At 44.6% G+C, this 16,923-nt stretch overlaps 1 protein-coding gene across 3 annotated transcripts in view; it reads right to left on the reverse strand.

The window, feature by feature from the left end:
- RC3H1 (ring finger and CCCH-type domains 1) overlaps positions 1-16,923 on the reverse strand; it is a 256,670-nt gene that overhangs the window by 176,080 nt on the left and 63,667 nt on the right. For all 3 annotated transcript variants that reach the window (XM_029617716.1, XM_029617715.1, XM_029617714.1), the window contains exon 2: positions 4,932-5,287. In XM_029617716.1, the coding sequence (XP_029473576.1) occupies positions 4,932-5,162 (231 nt within the window). In that variant the 5' untranslated portion in view covers positions 5,163-5,287. The remainder of the gene's footprint in view (positions 1-4,931; positions 5,288-16,923) is intronic.

The following is a 16,923-nucleotide window of genomic DNA, read 5'->3' on the forward strand; positions in this document are numbered from 1 at the left end:
GTGTACAGAAAAGTGCACAAATGCCGCCGCAGCCTACCGTGTGGCATCTAAGCAAATCCTGAGAGCAGGACCTAGTCAAAAGGCTGCTCAACCCACCAAGACTCCCCCAGCTCCCTTGGAGGCAGGAATGGACGTCGGATCGGTGTGCCAAGGCTCAGAGACCAGAAGGGGAATGCAAACCCTCCCTATTTTTCTATTTATTTAATTATTTTTTAGGTACTCCTTGCCTGAACTCAGCCCGTCCTGGCCGAGTACAGAGTGTCTCTGTTTGCAGGGGGAGAGGGCAAAGGTTGTGCTCGGCTTCCTGAACCGCTAGCCTCTCAGCTGTTTCTCTATAGCTAAGTCCATGCCAGAAAACCAGTTACCAGACAGACAGAGGCCTTCGTGTGAGGGACAGATCTGCAGATATCTCCTCAGGAAAACTAAACTGAGGGAGGTACTGTAAGGTATCAACACAGAAGAGTGGGATTAATTTCCTCCTTTTCTCCTTTCATTTTCTATTATTTTTTTTAAAGCAATCCCCAGTAGGGAGATGCACATCCACCAACTGCTGGAGACTGAGAATACTGGCGGGCTGTCGTCGATGCAGGAGTATCAAGGCGTGCTAAGGGGGGGCGAGGAGGCCGGTCCACCCTGGGTAACAAGGAGGGGTGCCAGCGACTGTGTGACCAATCAAACTCTTGTCACCCGGGAAGAAACAACGTTCCAGCCAGGAGCAGTAGCTGGGAGGGAGCCAAAGTCCTGCTGGCCGAAGAGGATGCGTTCCAGTCAGGAGCAGCAGGCCGGCATGGAGTCGAAGCCCTGCTGGCTGAAGAGAACAGGCTCGGAGCAGCACATCTGGGGAGGTGGCGGAGCCTAACCAGCTGGCAGCCTCTCCTGCTGCTATAGGGCCCACTGATCTTCCTGCTTTTGGAGTGGGGGGGGAGGGAGTTGTGTGCTTCCGCTCCCTTCCCCCCCCCCCCCCCCAAAACAGGAAGATCAGTGGGCCGTAAAACCGAAGATAGCTGGAGGCCCTTGGGCCGTAGTGGAGTTCATTCCACCACGGCCTGAAGATAACAGGAGACCATGATGTATGTGAGCTTGTGTGAATGAGTGAGAGCCTGTTCATGTATGCATGTATGTCTGTGTGAGATCCCATGTGTGTGTGTGTAGGTATGAGATGCCTGTGTGCATGAGACGGTGAGTGTATAGAAGAGTGTGTGTGCCTGTGTAAATATATGAGAGGGTACCTGCGAGCGAGGGTGGGGGTGAGAGAGGAAGCATGTGTGCGCGCGCGACTGAGTGAGACAGGAATCGTGTGTGTGAGAGTGTGACGGAGGAAATGTGTATCTATCTTTCACACACACAAGCTCCCTCAGTCTCTCACCAACAGCGTATGTGTGTAGATGACAGAGGGAGCATATTGTGTGTCTGTGTGTGTACCCCCAATTCACAACCATCGCAAAGTGACAGGAATGGAGATTGGGGGTTTGTTAAAACCCTTATTAGTTTTAATTACTGGGTGTTAATTGATGTCTGCTGTACTGAAATATTTTATCAATGTTTAGAAATGTTTAAAAAATTTGTAGAGGAGCTTCTAATTTAATATTATTCTATTCATCAGCTGTTTTGAAAATGTAAATTTTTTACTATGGTTTTACTATTCTGATTTATATTTCTTGATTATATTGTTTTCAGGAAGAGTGTGTGTGTGTGTATGTATATGTATATATGTGTCTGTGTATGTATGTATATATGATGTATATGTATTAGGGATGTGAATCGTTTTTTGACGATTTAAAACAATCGTCAGATATATTTTAAATCGTCAAAAATCGTTAGAGCCACGATACAATAGCAATTCCCCCGATTTATCTTCAAAAAAATCGTAAATCGGGGGAGGGCGGGAAAACCGGCACACCAAAACAACCCTAAAACCCACCCCGACCCTTTAAAACAAATCCCCCACCCTCCCGAACCCCCCCCCAAAATGTTTTAAATTACCTGGGGTCCAGTGGGGGGGGGGGGGGGTCCTGGCGGTACTGGTTCAATTGTTTGAGCCATTAAGAGGGTGGAGAGCTCTAATCTAAGTAGTTGCTGGTTCTCTGAACATCTCCACCGAGGACACGGAGTACAATGTGGAGGAGTCCCGTTGGAAACGCAACTTGTATCCCTGCCGCACGATAGATAGAACCCATTGATCCAAGGTGACTGAAATCCACCAGTTGGGGAAGAGCTGCAGACAGGGGTGTCAGTATTCTGAAGTAGGGTTTGCTGGCTCAAAATCCCTCGCCATCAATAAAAACCCCATGGGGGAGTTCTGAGGTGGGGCGAGGGGCTGTTATGCCCTTAATCTAGTTGGTGCCTGCTGGGGTCTTGCTCTGGACGCCGGCGGATAATACTTTCGTGGCCGGTAAAACGGGCGCCTTGTGTACTGCCTGGGTGGCTTCTTGCCTGAGGACTGGGTGTCCAAGGTGCTGATAATCCTTCAGCTGTGCTACACCTCTAAGTTTTGTCCCTGAAGAGGTTCTCCCCTATAGAGGGAAGGTCAACCAGATGATCCTGTACTTCGAGTCAGAGATCCGAAGCGTGAAGCCAAGCCATGCGACAAGCCCCGAAGCCAACCGCCGCAATACTCATTGCGGTTTCAAACACGTCATACACAGAGCGGACATCGTGTTTGTCACATTCCACACCTTGTTAAACTACCTTTTGGAAATCATCCATAAATTGTTGTGGGAGATGTTCCAACAAATCCTGGACTTGCTTCCAGAGGTTTCTGGAATATTGGTCCATATAAAGTTGGTAGCAGGTGATTCTGGCTGCTAACACTGAGCCCTGGAATACCCACCGTCCGAGAGCATCCAGAATTCTGTGTTCACGACCCAGGGGAACCAAAGTGTGAGTGTAACCTCTTTGCTTTCTTCAAGGCTGATTCCACCACTTCTGACTGGTATGGAAGTTGACAGCATTCAAAACTTGTGGTGGGCTGGACCAGAAAGACTGCATCAGTCTTCCGGTTCACTGGCGGGATGGAGATGGGATGTTCCCAGAGCTGGATGACAAACTCCTTAAGGATATCTGGTACTGAGCACAGCCACCACTTCTTTAGGAGCATCAATAAACTGTAGGATGTCTCAGCACCGGAGGCAGCCATCTTACCCATGGAGGAGGAAAAAGGTAGAAAAGAGGTGAGGCAGAGCAGTTGCAGCCGTCTGCGACTGACGGACGCAACAGCACATGACTCTCCAGCTCCTCCTCAAAAGGCTGCCAAGGACAGGATGGCTTGAGGAGACGGTGGCAGTGGAATCAGATTGCTCCTGGAACGGGGGGGGGGGGGATGACACGACACCGACCGAACGCTTCACCGGTATCGGTGGGGATAGTCAAGGTTCCTCGGTTTGTACCGGGGGGGGGGGGGGAGAGAGGTACAATGTCCTCAACACGGGACCGCTTTGGGTGAGGCATGGATGATGTCGGTGCCTTCCCATGGTCAGACGTCTTCGACGAAGACCGGTAATGGTGCTTCCTGGGCTTTTCCTGGTACTCACCAAGGTCCTTCCCCGGAGCAGAGGGAGATGGAAAAGAACCTGATCTGGAACATGAGGATGTTGATCTTGACTGGTCCCCTGCCCCTATTTCTGGACCGGGGGCCCAGTAGCAGAGGGGACACCGAAGGGGCCGTGACCAAGATCTCCTTACCCTGCGGTGTCGAACTCTTAGACGCTGTCGTCAATGGCTCCGATTTCTTGGTGCAGAATAGTTTCTCCATTTTATCCAGGTGTGCCTGATGACTCTTGGGGGTCTTTTGGGCACAAAGGTCACAGCCATGGACATCATGCAATAGCCCCAGGCACAGGACACAGACCTCGTGGGGGCAACGGTGGAAGCCAGATGACGCCATGGAAAAAAATGTGGAATGCAGTCAATGCCTGGCAGCCACTGGGAGGAGACACCTTCGGTATTCGACTGCAAACTACCAGGGAAGTTTACAGATACAGAGAGGAAAAACCCCTGAAAAAACACAGTGACCCCCGACGGGACTCGGGAAAGAGAGAAAAGTTTTCCCACAGCAAAAAAAAACAAACCACGACTCCACAGCCACGAGGCTTCAGCTTTGCGGAAAAAGAGAGACTGAAGAAGGACCCCGTGTGGACGCTGGATAATTGGCATACTGGGCATGCTCAGTGTGTCAGTTAAAGTTTCTAGAAACTTTGGCAAAGGTTTTCTATGCCAGGCTCCATCTGATGTCACCCATGTGTGAGGACTACCATCCTTCTTGACCTTGCAGAAAGATGGCAAATATCAATTTACTTCTTGACAATCCATGGTGTGACTGCAACTTGAGTACTGACAGCACCTTCTAAAAAAAGACACAGCAAAACTAGAAAAGGTACAGAAATGGGTGACAAAAATGATAAAAGGGCTGGAACGACTTATGATGAAAGGCTACAGAGGTTAGGGCTCTTCAGCTTGGAAAAGATACAGTTGAGAGAGGACATGCTAAAAGTTTATAAAATAATGAGTGGAGTGGAATAGATACATAAAGAATGGTTATTTACCCTCTTAAATACTACAACAAGGGGACATGCCATGAAACTAACAGATTTCACTCAATTCACAATCAAGTGAGGAATTTGTTGCCAGAAGACATTGTCAAGATGACTAGCATAGCAAGGTTAAAAAATTCCTGGAGAAAATGTCCATAAAACATTAGCCAGATAAACTAAAGAAAGCTACTGCTCTCTCTAAAAGCAAATAAACAGATCTAATTTTTGGGATCTGTCAGATACTTGCAACCTGGACTGGCCATTGTCAGAGACAGGATACTGGGCTCGAGGGATCTTGGTCTGACCCAGCACAGCATTTATGTTCTTATGAGAGGGGGAAGCCACCACCTCCTTGAAAGCGCTGATTAATGGAGTTAAACAGCATGTATATTCAAATCTTACCTGAGCGCCCACCAATTGTAGCAAGGCAGAATTCACAGGAAGGAGTTCAATGTCAGTGTTGATAGTGGTCTGGTCAAAGGGGCAAGCTTTGCGATGAAGTTTGTTTAGGCACATCTTGCACACTGTGTGGCCACAACCCAGGCTGATGGGTTTCCGAATGGTCTCGTCAAAAGTCTGCGTGCAGATAGGGCAGGAGAGGAAATCCGTCCACTGTGGAGCTTGTACAGGCATCGCTTCCAAGTTACAATTAACAAAACTAAATTTAAAGCGCAGATTCCACTGGAATCAAAATCTTTGCAAAAATGTTTCTTTTTTATCTTCTGTAAATACAGTCAGCACATAGTGTGAAACATAACCTAAAAAAGAAAACAGAGCAAATAGAGATAATTACATTTGGTTTTTACAATTATTTCCTTATTTTGTCTTTAAAGTTATAGAATATCTGCTGACCAACCAAGTTTGCAACAGTGGTGGCAGGAAACCATACTGACAGAATTTAAACATTCATGGAATGGATAGAATAGGTTCAAAGGACAGCGATGATTGATGGTTGAGTAGAGTCTTTCGTATCGCAATAGGAGGGGGAGCAATTGGTCACAAATGGATTTTCTTTCTCAATAACTACGTTACTATGATAGTATGCACAGCCCTAGTTTCCTGCAGTAGCTCAAAAGTAGATTCTGTGGTTCCAGAGAGAGGAGAATGTTTGGTTTCTCGCTGAAAACCAACGCCGGGTTTATCAGCGTTGGTTTTCCTTAGCGGCGGACAGCCACGAAAACTGACACTGATAAACTTGGCATTTGTTTTTGTGATGGGCCTGATCAATTTTTTTTTTAATTTTTCTTATTTTTTCGATGTGCACATCTATTAATGCCTGCTCCAGGCAGGTGTTAATGACAGTTAAATGTGCGTTGGAGACGCACATTTTTCTTTTTGCATCGGGAGTGAACGCTTAATAGCCTCATTCACATGCATTTGCTTGTGAAGAGCGCTATTACATTCACTCCGCCTTAGATGCGCGTTGAATAGGCGCTAATCCCCTTATTGCATTAGGGGACTGATTAGCGCCTATTCTACCTGCGTCCAACTGCATGTTAAGAGTGCGCTCGGCTCAGCACACCATATTGCATCTGCCCCTTATTGCGTAGAGTTGTTTTTTGTTTTTTTTTAAAGTTGGTGTGATCTGTGCTTTAAGAAAAAATTCAGAATCCTTACAGTGCACAGAGTTCCCCTTTCCTTTCTTTTCTCTTCCTTTTAAAGCAAACTGAGGAAGGTAGAGGGCATTTGGAAACAGGCTTTAACAAAGTATATTCCAGGAAGTGCTGGCTCTATTGTGACAAGCTCAGCTATCAAGAAGCCCTGTACCCTAATATACAATACAGCTTAGGCAGCAGTCAGAAGAAAGCTTTCTACAACTGCACACAAATCCACATTTTATAGCTATTTGCACCTACAGGTACATGGTGCTCTGTGTTGGTGCTACACACCTATAGGTAGCTTTTCAACCAAACCAACTTGAGTCAAAGTACTGGTTTAATTATTCAGCATTTTGCATCCACAAAGAATTCCAATTAATGCTAAGATGTGTTAGTATTTCTAGGAGCTGATCTGTATATATCAGTGGCAGTCTTTCCATTTAGAGGGCCTGGCTTTGATTCCTAAGAAAGGACTCTGCACCCTGGTCCAGTCAGGACTAGGAATGCTGTGGAGTCAGCATTCTTAACACTTGGAGGGAGTCCCAGTCATTGTGCAATGACACCACCTAGTGGTTAGATTCATGAACCATGACTGCAGGGCTCCAAAAGAAGCCTTGGTGCATGGCCTACAGCTAAGGACTGTCAGTGCAATGACTTGGTTAAATAAGTTGGGAAATAAAATAGTGGAGACCTTTCCGAGTAGTTGTGCTCACACCTAGTTTCGACATGTTGGAAACCTAAAGGAGCAAGAATAAACTATAAAAAAAAACCAAAATAAATAAATGTTGGAAAAATCCTGGGTGCCAGGTCTCCCAGGGCACCTAAAATTTAGCACTTGCATTTGAGGGCCAAGATGTTACCATGTTGACAAGAGCCTGAGGCCAAGGAGCCACTGCTAGGACTAAGGAACTATTGCTGCAAGGCTACATTAGAGAAGAGGAAGACTGGACAGACTGGGGGAATACTTTTTTTTCCTCTAGCTCCTAAAACAGTTGGCTGGCACCTAGGTTTTCAAAAAATGTTTCCATCCCTGGAAATAATTGAAAGCCATGCATGACAGTTATAAAGGAGTATTAGCTACAAACAGGAGTATATTATTGTTAGCAATTATAGCTTTAGAACCCAAAAGATCGAAAGCAGAGGCACAAAATGGGATTAGAACCAATTCTCTCCGGTGAAAAGATCCAGCCATCTCCTGCACTCCCAAAATAAAGAGACAGTTGTAGTGTAAACTAATCTACCACTTGCCGTAGCAAAAAAAAAAAAAAAAAAAAAAGCTAAAAATAAAAAAAGCTGCCGTCTTAATCAATTCAACTATTTCAAAAGTAGAAGATCCATAGTATTTACAATTAATGTAATTTTATTGTACTTTTTTGTGCACGCACTTATAGAGCATGCAAACATGCAGGGGTCTTTACCATTGGTCAGATATTAGCTACAGCTACACTGGATCAGCCGCACACAGTACATGGTTGAATGTGCAATGCATATAGAAACATTAACAGAATGATGGCAGGTAAGGATCACAAAACCCATTTAAGTTTGTCCATTCCTAATGCACTATCATATAAACTACTGATCTTAGGACTGTCTGTGCTCAACCTTTGCCTACACTTCCTAAGCTTTTATCTAATATGACCCCAGTTTAAACACATGAAAATTCTCATGATCCCCGACACAGGCCATAAACAAAACAGACCTCCCCCTCCTCTCCCCCGGCAGACCTCTATTCCTCCTCTTCTCTCACCCTCACTTTCCCCAACCACCCAAAACAGGCAACAGCAGTCAGAATGGAGCCTTTAAGTTAATGGCTGCTTACAGACAATGGCATTTCACAAAGATTTCCATTCTAATAGAAATAAGGGTTTGGGCCTATGAGTGTGCATTGAATGCTACTGCCAGTTGTAGCATGGACTGGAGGTCCAAAGGGAAGTTGAAGCAGAGGTCCATGTAGGGGGAGGAGCCATGTTTTTTGCAACCCCATGCGGGAACTACTGTCTTATGCTTTTGTAAATTGCTCCTTTTTCAGTTTCTACCACCTGCACAGGAAGGCTGTGTCACATATCCTTCACCCTTTCTATGAAGAAATGTTTTTGTGCACCCAAGGAATAAAACCCAGTGCCAGAATTCAAAGCAAGACCTTTTCGTTGGCAATGAAAAGGAGTAAATCTCAAGTTTTTGGCTGGCATGGCACCATACACTACAATATTTACATAAGAATCCAATATTTAAGAAAACCAACATTCCATCACTACTCTCTCCTCCTCCTTTCACTTCCTTTTGACTCTGCTTCCCGTATTACACAGATGTGTTGGTTACTGATTGAACACCACAGATAACTTTCCACAGCAAGTATTACTCCTATACCACTTACTCAACAACATTAATCAATCCCATGCTTAAGTGCAGACTTAATGCAGCTTAAGGCAAAAACCAAACTATTTACCAACTGAGTAATTTGACAATGTGGCATTTCAGCTGGGTTAGTTCCCAGGACGACACAGTAACACAATCAGTAGACTCATAGGCAATTATAGTACCTACATATTAAGATTAGCTTTCTAGGAGGTCGATACAGTGCAGTGCGCTGCGACGGAGCGCACTGTTAACCTGCCCTTGGACGCGCGTTTTCCCTTACCCCTTATTCAGTAAGGGGCGGAAAATGCGCATCCAAACCACAGCACCTAATAGCGCCCTCAACATGCAAATGCATGTTGATGGCCCTATTAGGTATGCGCGCGGATACAGTAAGTTTACTCTAAGAAATTAGCGCCTACCCAAAGGTAGGCACTAGTTTCTGCAGGCACTGGGAAAGTGCACCCTCCGACTTAATATCATAGCGATATTAAGTCAGAGGTCCCGAAGGGTGTAAAAAGTAAAAAAAAAAAAAAAAAATTTAAATTGGGCCGGCGGCTGTCAGGCCGAAAACCGGACGCTCAATTTTGCCGGCGTCCATTTTCCGAGCCCGTGGCTGTCAGCGGGCTCGAGAACAGACGCCGGCAAAATTGAGCTTCGGCTGTCAAACTCGCTGACAGCTCGCTGTCAAACTTGCTGACAGCCGCCGCTCCAGGTCCCTAGCGCCTCCTTTTGCCCATTTCTACCGCACCACCTAATTTACATACTGAATCGCGCGCACCGGCAAGTGGCCGGTGCGCGCGCCGGGAGAGCGGGCATTCGTCCGCTCTCCCACGTTTTTACTGAATTGGCCCGTAGATTTACTACAGAAGGGATAAAAATCCTTGCTAGATTTTGAGAAGTATTTTTGATGTGGTAAATTCATTTATGTTGTTTTATAACACTCCAAAGTTATTCAGATATTTTCAGACCAATAAAAATCAACTTCACTTTAGTTTTTTCCAAAATTGAATACAAATTTAAAGAACGTTTTAACAAGTTATACTGTGAATTACAAGAGGATTTTTAAAGACTGCTACTGTAAACACCATATATTGTAGAAGGCTGCAAAATTGGAAACAGCAACTATTTTAAAATCAGTCTTTTTATATATTTAGTACTGCAACTATGGACTTGCATATTTGCAACTCCTGAAGCAATACTAGAAACCAAGTTCCTCTATTGGCTTACTGCTGAATCAAAGAGAAATACCATGCTGAAGTATATTGTATGACTTTTTTTTTTTTTTTTTTTTTAAAGCAGACAACTTCAAAATCACCTGTATGGCGCATGATAGCATTTTCACATACAGCAGCATTCTTAAAATGCGGTGAATTCCCTTCAAAATATTAATCAAACATAGCAAAGCAGACATATTCAAGGTCTAACAATTAAAGAAACTAGGGCCCCATCTTTTGCTATTTAGCAAAGTTATTTACCTGCGAAAGGTATTCTCTGAAGGCAGTAGTACACCAATCACACATAGGTGATGTTATCCAACAATGCCAAAAAAAACAAACCAACCAAAACACATCTTTCCAGAGCTTTCTTGGAAATTTGTAAAGGTATCTGAATATGGGTGGCGCTACCATGTTACCATGTTCATGCAGCATGCTTAAACTCTATTATTAAGCTACTGAGCTCAACTTCTAAAGATCGGAGGGAGAAGAGGGTTTGTGCAACCTGTGAACAGCTGTTTTTAGAAAACGCTTGTTTACAGGTAGGCAATTTACCGTAACTTTTTCTGAAGGCACACAGTTTACCATACATCGTTGCATACACTGGACTTCCTAAAGGTTGCCTTTTAATGAAAAATGGTAAACAATTATCAACAGGGTAAAATTTTGACAAATTAAAACTCCATTATCATTATTTTTTAACAGGAAGTGAATCTTAAATTAAAGAAAGGACCTGACGGGGCTGGAGTTGCCCTCTGACCCCAAGAGCTGAAGGTTAGTCTGCCCAAGCCTGCTGTTATACAGGAAGTTGGCATCTAAACAATAATGGGTTGTAAATGTGGCACTGAATTCTATGTTGCAGCTTTGTAAATGTTTTCAGCAGAAATTCACCTTAGGTAGGCTACCCATGTATACCCACTTTATTGGCCTATACATACCCTTCTTGGATATTAGTGAAAGATATGCACTCTAACCAAGTAGTGTTCTCCCTAAAGTATCAGGCTTACAAGAGCAAAAACAAACAAAACGCCAGATCGATTTTCAAAGATCTTTTATCTGCTCTAGACAGAAGGTGATGGCACTCTTACAAACCAAAATGTACAGGGCTTGTTCATTTTTATAGATTCATAGTCTTGGGGAAAAGTCTGGAAGGATAATTTATCGATTAAATTGAGAATCTGTCACAATCTTTACCAAAAACAGGATATATGCAAAGCACAACCATTCTGTTGTGATGAAATTTAATACAATGTGAATAAGTTACTAGGTCCTGGAGCAGGGCCAGTGGAAGCAATAGACTGATTAGGTGGTTGCCTAGAATGCCACGGTTCTGAGGGCAGCAGCATATCCTTTTTTCCTGTAGCACTGCCTCTGAAGAGGAAGTGGTGTAATGTGGCTTGCACAGGCAGGAAAAACGTCATGCCATCTCCACCACCGTCATCAGGAGGATTAGCAGCACCAGTGCAGCTATCTGAGGGAGAAGCAGGCTGCTGCATCAGCCCCAATGAGCAGTGCGGCCTGCGCCACAGAAAAAGCTGGAGGCCAGTTGCAACCCACACAGACTGAAGGAGCAGCATGGCTGTAAGGAACAGGAGGTCAGAGTATGGTTGCCCCGACCTGGCCTTAAGAAGACGTTGTCCTACAGGCTGTGTGATTGAAGGAAGAGGCTGCTACTGATACTGCCTTGGTTTGTGCTTCTAAGTTTCAGAGGGGAGAAAAAAGTGAATGAGTGAGAGGGGGAGTGTGTGCGACTTAAAAGTAGCAGCATGCATGTGTGCGAATGAGAGAGCAGGCATCTAAGTGAGCAAGTGTGTGAGCAAGAGAGCATGGGTATGCATCTGAACATGTGTATGTATGAGAAAGAACAGGGTTTGTGTGTGAGCATGTATTTGTGAGAGGTGTATGTGTGAGAGCAGTTTATGTATGAACATGTAAGCATATGTGCGAATAAGTGCACGGTATGTGTGTGAGCATGTGTCTGTATAAGAGAACAGGTGAATGTATGTGAGCATGTAAGCATGTGTGTAAGTGTAGGTGTGTTTGAGCATAGGTGTGTATATGAGAGGAAGAGGAGAAAGTTCATGTGCAACAACCCTCCTCCTCCTGCTGCTAATCCATGACAATCTTGACATCTGGAAATCAAAAGTTTCTGGGTAGGAGAGCAGGGAATTTTTAAAATCTTTATTTGCTTTCATTATTGCCTTTTATTTGATGTCTGCTGTTTTGTAAATTTTATTAGTGTTTGGAAAATTTTTATATGAATTTTTAATTATTGGACCTTATTCTATTCCTCAATTTTGAAATATTCTTTTTATTAGTATGGTTTTGCTAATATTGATGTTTTATATTTCATGCTTTTATCACTTGATTTTTTATTTTATTTTTTTTTATAAAGAATGGTAATGGTTTCTGTTTTTCCTTTATTGCACTGTATACAGAGTCTGGCTTGTTGGGGTCTCCAGTTTGTACTTGGTTAAGGTTTGTCTGTGGTCTGTGTGAGACAGAGGGGAGGTATTCTACTAGCCTATAGTTTCTGTAGGGTCTTTAGCAGCATGGCTAGGTGTATTGGTGTTTTAGAGCCTGGTGTAGTATTTGCAGTGTACCCTTTTTCATAGGTAGGGTTGTTACTGTTTGCTTGCTGGTAGTTTGTGCTGTTTTGGTATGGGAAGTTTATTATATTGTAATTTGTAATTTTGTTTACTCAATTTACTGCCTATTGCAATTCAAAAATCTATTGCCATATGGGTTCCAAATGTCTGTTTTGCAGGATTTTCTGGTTGACAATACATCAGCACATGTAAATATAATATGCATGTTCTAAGTGAATATATATGAATATAAATGCATAATTTTTAATTAAATGTGGGGAGAGTATGACCAGGGAGAAGGGGAAGATGCACAAGGCTGTAAAGTTTGCCTAGGGCACCACATACTTTTGCACTGACCCTGGCCTAGAGCTCTCTGACCCTGCAAATCTTTAGACACCTATACAAAAAATGACATAAGTCAAGTGCTTTAGCCCAGAAGAATTCAGAGGCTTGAAGAGGGCTTTCACTGGCTGTGTTAAAACTAGGGATGTGCAATCGTTTTTCCCGAATTAAGCAATGTCAACGAAATTTCCTAATTCAGAATGGTTCGGGAGAACCAAAAAATTCATTTTTTAGTTAGTGCGCTAACTAAGCCAGGTTAGTGCGTACTAACCCGAAAATTGGGGGCCCCCCCAAAAAAAAACCCCGAATTGTGGGAAAAATGAAATTCCTGAAGGAGGGCCCCGAAACGAAGCCGGACACGAAATTTTTATCCAAAGCACATCTCTAGTTAAAACCACACTGAGGTCCCATGACACAGCAGGAGATTTTATGGGCGCCTTCAGTTGAAGCAAGTCACATACAAATTTGACAACTATGGGTTGTACTGAAACCAGTCTCCTTCTACATAAGTGGTAAGCACCGAAGCATACCTTAAACTCTATAACATAGTCCAGACCCTGAGATATCTAGAAAGTATTCAAGAAATGTGTATGAGAAACAGGAACAATTACCTAGGGTCTTGCCCTCACATCAGATAAACATCTTCCATTTGCAATCATAAGATTTTACAGTGGAATTCTTCCAAGATGGTGTGCAAGTGATGGCACATATAGGTCTGGAAAGATGCTATGTGGGACAATAGCATTCTGAAAATGCTTTCTCCTAAAATAGTCTTACACTCATGTCACACAGTTCGGAATTTTTTTCCCCATGTTCATCACTTTGCACTTTTCCAAATTAAATTTCATCTGCCCTAGTCTCACAAGGCCCCTCTGCAGTACCTCGCAATCTGCTGCTGTTTTAAAAAAACCATATTCAATTTTGTGATATCTGCAAACTTGATCACCTCACCCATCATTCCCTTTTCCAGACCATGTACGAATATGTTAAACAGCACAGGTCCCAGTACCAGTCCTTGTGGTACTGCACTAGGAAAACTGACCATTTAGTCCTACCCTTTGGTTTCCAGCTTTTTAATCAGTTACCAGTCCAAAAGAGAACTCTGCCTCCTATCCCATGACTTTGTAGGATATTAGTCCTCACACATGGAGGACATCATCAAATAGAGCCCGGAAACTTTGACTGGCAAATTAAGCATGCCTAGCATGCCACTATCCATGCATCCACATGGGGTCCCCCTCTTCAGTCTCCTAATATAGAATTACAAAAAAAATAAAATATACATAGGAGAAACAATGCCACAGGATGGCAGGCAGGTTTTGTGAGGACTACCAGCTTTATATGATGCAGTATTCTCGGAACCTTTGGAAGCAGATCCAGGACCTGACCAAGCACCTGTCCCAGCAGCAGCAGGATGCTTTTTCAGTGATTGTCCATGAGGGATGTGAATGCGGCAAGCATGAGGTGCGCTCCACCTATGATGCTTTTGAGATGACTGTGAGGGGGGCAGCCAAGGGAATTGGTACCCGCTGGATGGCCTGGCTTCAGGCCTCAGATCTCTGCCCGGAGAAAACCTCTGGTGACAAGGTGTGGGATGCTGTGGCTCAGTTAAAGGATCATCATGGGATCCTGCAGCATCTCTCGGCCAGTATGTCGGACCCGCTGTCCTTGGCCAGGAAGTCCTCACATTAGGGCCAAGGAGATCCTTCTACCACCAGAAGAAATACTACTCTCCTGCTTCCTGCACCCGGTCCCAGCGGTTGAGCTCTAGCCAGCAGCAGGCCCCCCAGAGAAGCCCTGCTACTGGGTTTTCACTGGCTACCAGGGAGCGTAAGCCAACCATCCATTCCCTTGACACACGATCCTTGGCAACCCTTCCTCCACGGAGGACCCCACAATGGGGATGGCATCAGGAGGAGGAGACACCTGTGGCCATAGGGGCATCAATGGCACCCTGGACACCGGGCATCAGCAGCGTGAGAAGAACACAGAAGAACGATGAGGCACTCCAGCAGTGGTGCCAGCATAGAAGGTGCAGGCTCTGCCACTGGTGGAGGCACTGGTGGCTCGATGCCCCGTAGGGCTCGAACAACCGCCAACTGCACCCTGCATTTCAGCTCCACCTCGAAGGCAGCCGATGACAGGACAGGCTGTGGAGGAGGAGTAATAGCCAGATCTCTCTTGGAGTCCTGAGGGAGATCGGCGCCCCGCACCAGAATCGGTGGGGAACGCCTCGGACCCCCGGTGTTGATGGAAGGTGATATCTCTTGCCACGGGGTCACTTCGGGGGCATCACAAAAGGAGCTGGTGCTAACCCGAGCCCGGTAGCGTGCGAGGATGGAGACCGGTGGTGATGTTTCTGGGATTTCCCACGGTGCTCGGCCCTGAGGAAGGAGAAGATGATCCAGAAGTCCGCGAGCGAGAGGAAACTGATGAAGGACGATCTTCGGCACCCCTCTCCACCGGAGGCCCTGGTGGAGGGGTGGACACTGAGGGATCGGTGTCCACTGGTTCTTCCTGGCCCTTCAGCATCAATGCCCCTGATGCCGGTGTCAAGGGTTCGGACTTCCTAGACCCAAACAACTTCTCCATCTTGTCCAGGTGAGTGCACCAGCCCTTAGGGGTCATCTGGTTGCAAAAATGACATCCCCGAATGCTGTGCGATGCCCCCAGGCAGTGGATATGCACCTTGTGTGGATCCGTTACGACATAGTCCAAGGGCACTGGGGGCACCAACGAAAACCAGACGACGCCATGACAAAAACAGCTGGCAAGCGGTTGATGACCAGCAAACGCCGAAGGATACTGCTACCAGGAACAGAAGGCAAATATCTTACCATGCTGCAGACTAATCTAAAGCCAAGAGGAATGGAGAGGGACCCGGTGCAGGAAAAAAGTGAAAAAAACGTTTTCCCCAAAGAAAAAGAGCACAAGCACCACAACTGCAAGACGATAGCTCCGTGGAAGAGACTGAAGAGGGACTCCGTGTGGACAGTGGCATGCTGGGTTCCATCCGATGAGGTCACCCATGTGTAAGGACTACCATCCTGCTTGTCCTAGAATTTCCTGAGCAGTCTCTCATTAAGGACTGTCAAATACCTTCTGAAAATCCAAATACACTATAACCAACCAATTCACCTTTATCTACATATTTATTTACACCTTAAAAAAAAAAAAATCAAATATGAGTAAGACGAGATTTCCCTTTGCAACAACCATGTTGACTTTTCCCCCACGACTGTATATATGGCCAGTGATTTTGCTTTTAACATTCTGTCCAGCACCAACGTTGGGCGAACCCCTAGAGCCCTTTTTAAAAATCAACACCACATTGGCCACTTTTCAGTCTTTAGAAATCATGGTTGCTTTAAATGAAATTTATTAACAGGTTAACAATTTCATGTTTTAGTACTTTTAGAACTCTAGGGTAAATGCCATCCAGTCCTAGTGATTTATTACTCTTTAGTTTGTCAATCTAATCTAATATATCCTTCATTGGCACATATATTTGTTTTAGGTGCTCAGAATCTTCACCATTAAAGAATGTTTCAGGTATGGGTATCTTCCCAACATCCTCCTCCATAAAGACCAAAGCATAGAATTCACTCAGTTTTTTCTATTTCCTTAATCTCCCTGAGCACCCTTTTTGCTTCTTGGTCATTTAGTGCGGGATGCTCAAACCAGTCCTCTGGTCTCCCCCTCTCCTCCAGTCAGTCAGATTTTTGGGATATACCCAATCAGAAATATGTGCATACATAGCAGACAGTGCATGCAAATAAATCTTATGCATATTCATTAGAGATATGCTGAAAACCTGACTAGCTGGGGTAGGTCCCCAAGGACCAGTTTCAGCACCCCTGATCTAGCAACTCAAATGACTCCCTTGCAGGCTTTTTGCTTCAAATGTACTTGAAAAAGTTTTTATTACTAATTTTGGGCCTAGCTGTTTCTCAAAGACTCTCTTGGCCTAGCTACTGTTTTACATCTAGCCTGCCTGTGCTTATGCTCTTGCCTACTTTCATCATTTGAGTCTGCTATTTTCTAAATAATGCCCTTTTAGCTTTAATTGCCTCCTTTACCTCACTAGTAAACCCATGCTGGCAGTCATTTGGTTTTCCTTTAGTCTTTCCTGCCATGGAATACATTTTACCTGGGCTTCCAAAACAGTATTTTTAGACAATGTCCACATCTCATGCAACCTTTTAACCCTTACAACCGCTTTTAGTTTTTTTTCTATCAGACTCCCTTTTGAAAGTTAGATGCTACTATAGCAGTTTTATTAATGTCCTCCCTC

The sequence above is a fragment of the Rhinatrema bivittatum genome, chromosome 10 (assembly GCF_901001135.1).
Source record: "Rhinatrema bivittatum chromosome 10, aRhiBiv1.1, whole genome shotgun sequence".
In the NCBI taxonomy this organism is placed as follows: domain Eukaryota; kingdom Metazoa; phylum Chordata; class Amphibia; order Gymnophiona; family Rhinatrematidae; genus Rhinatrema; species Rhinatrema bivittatum.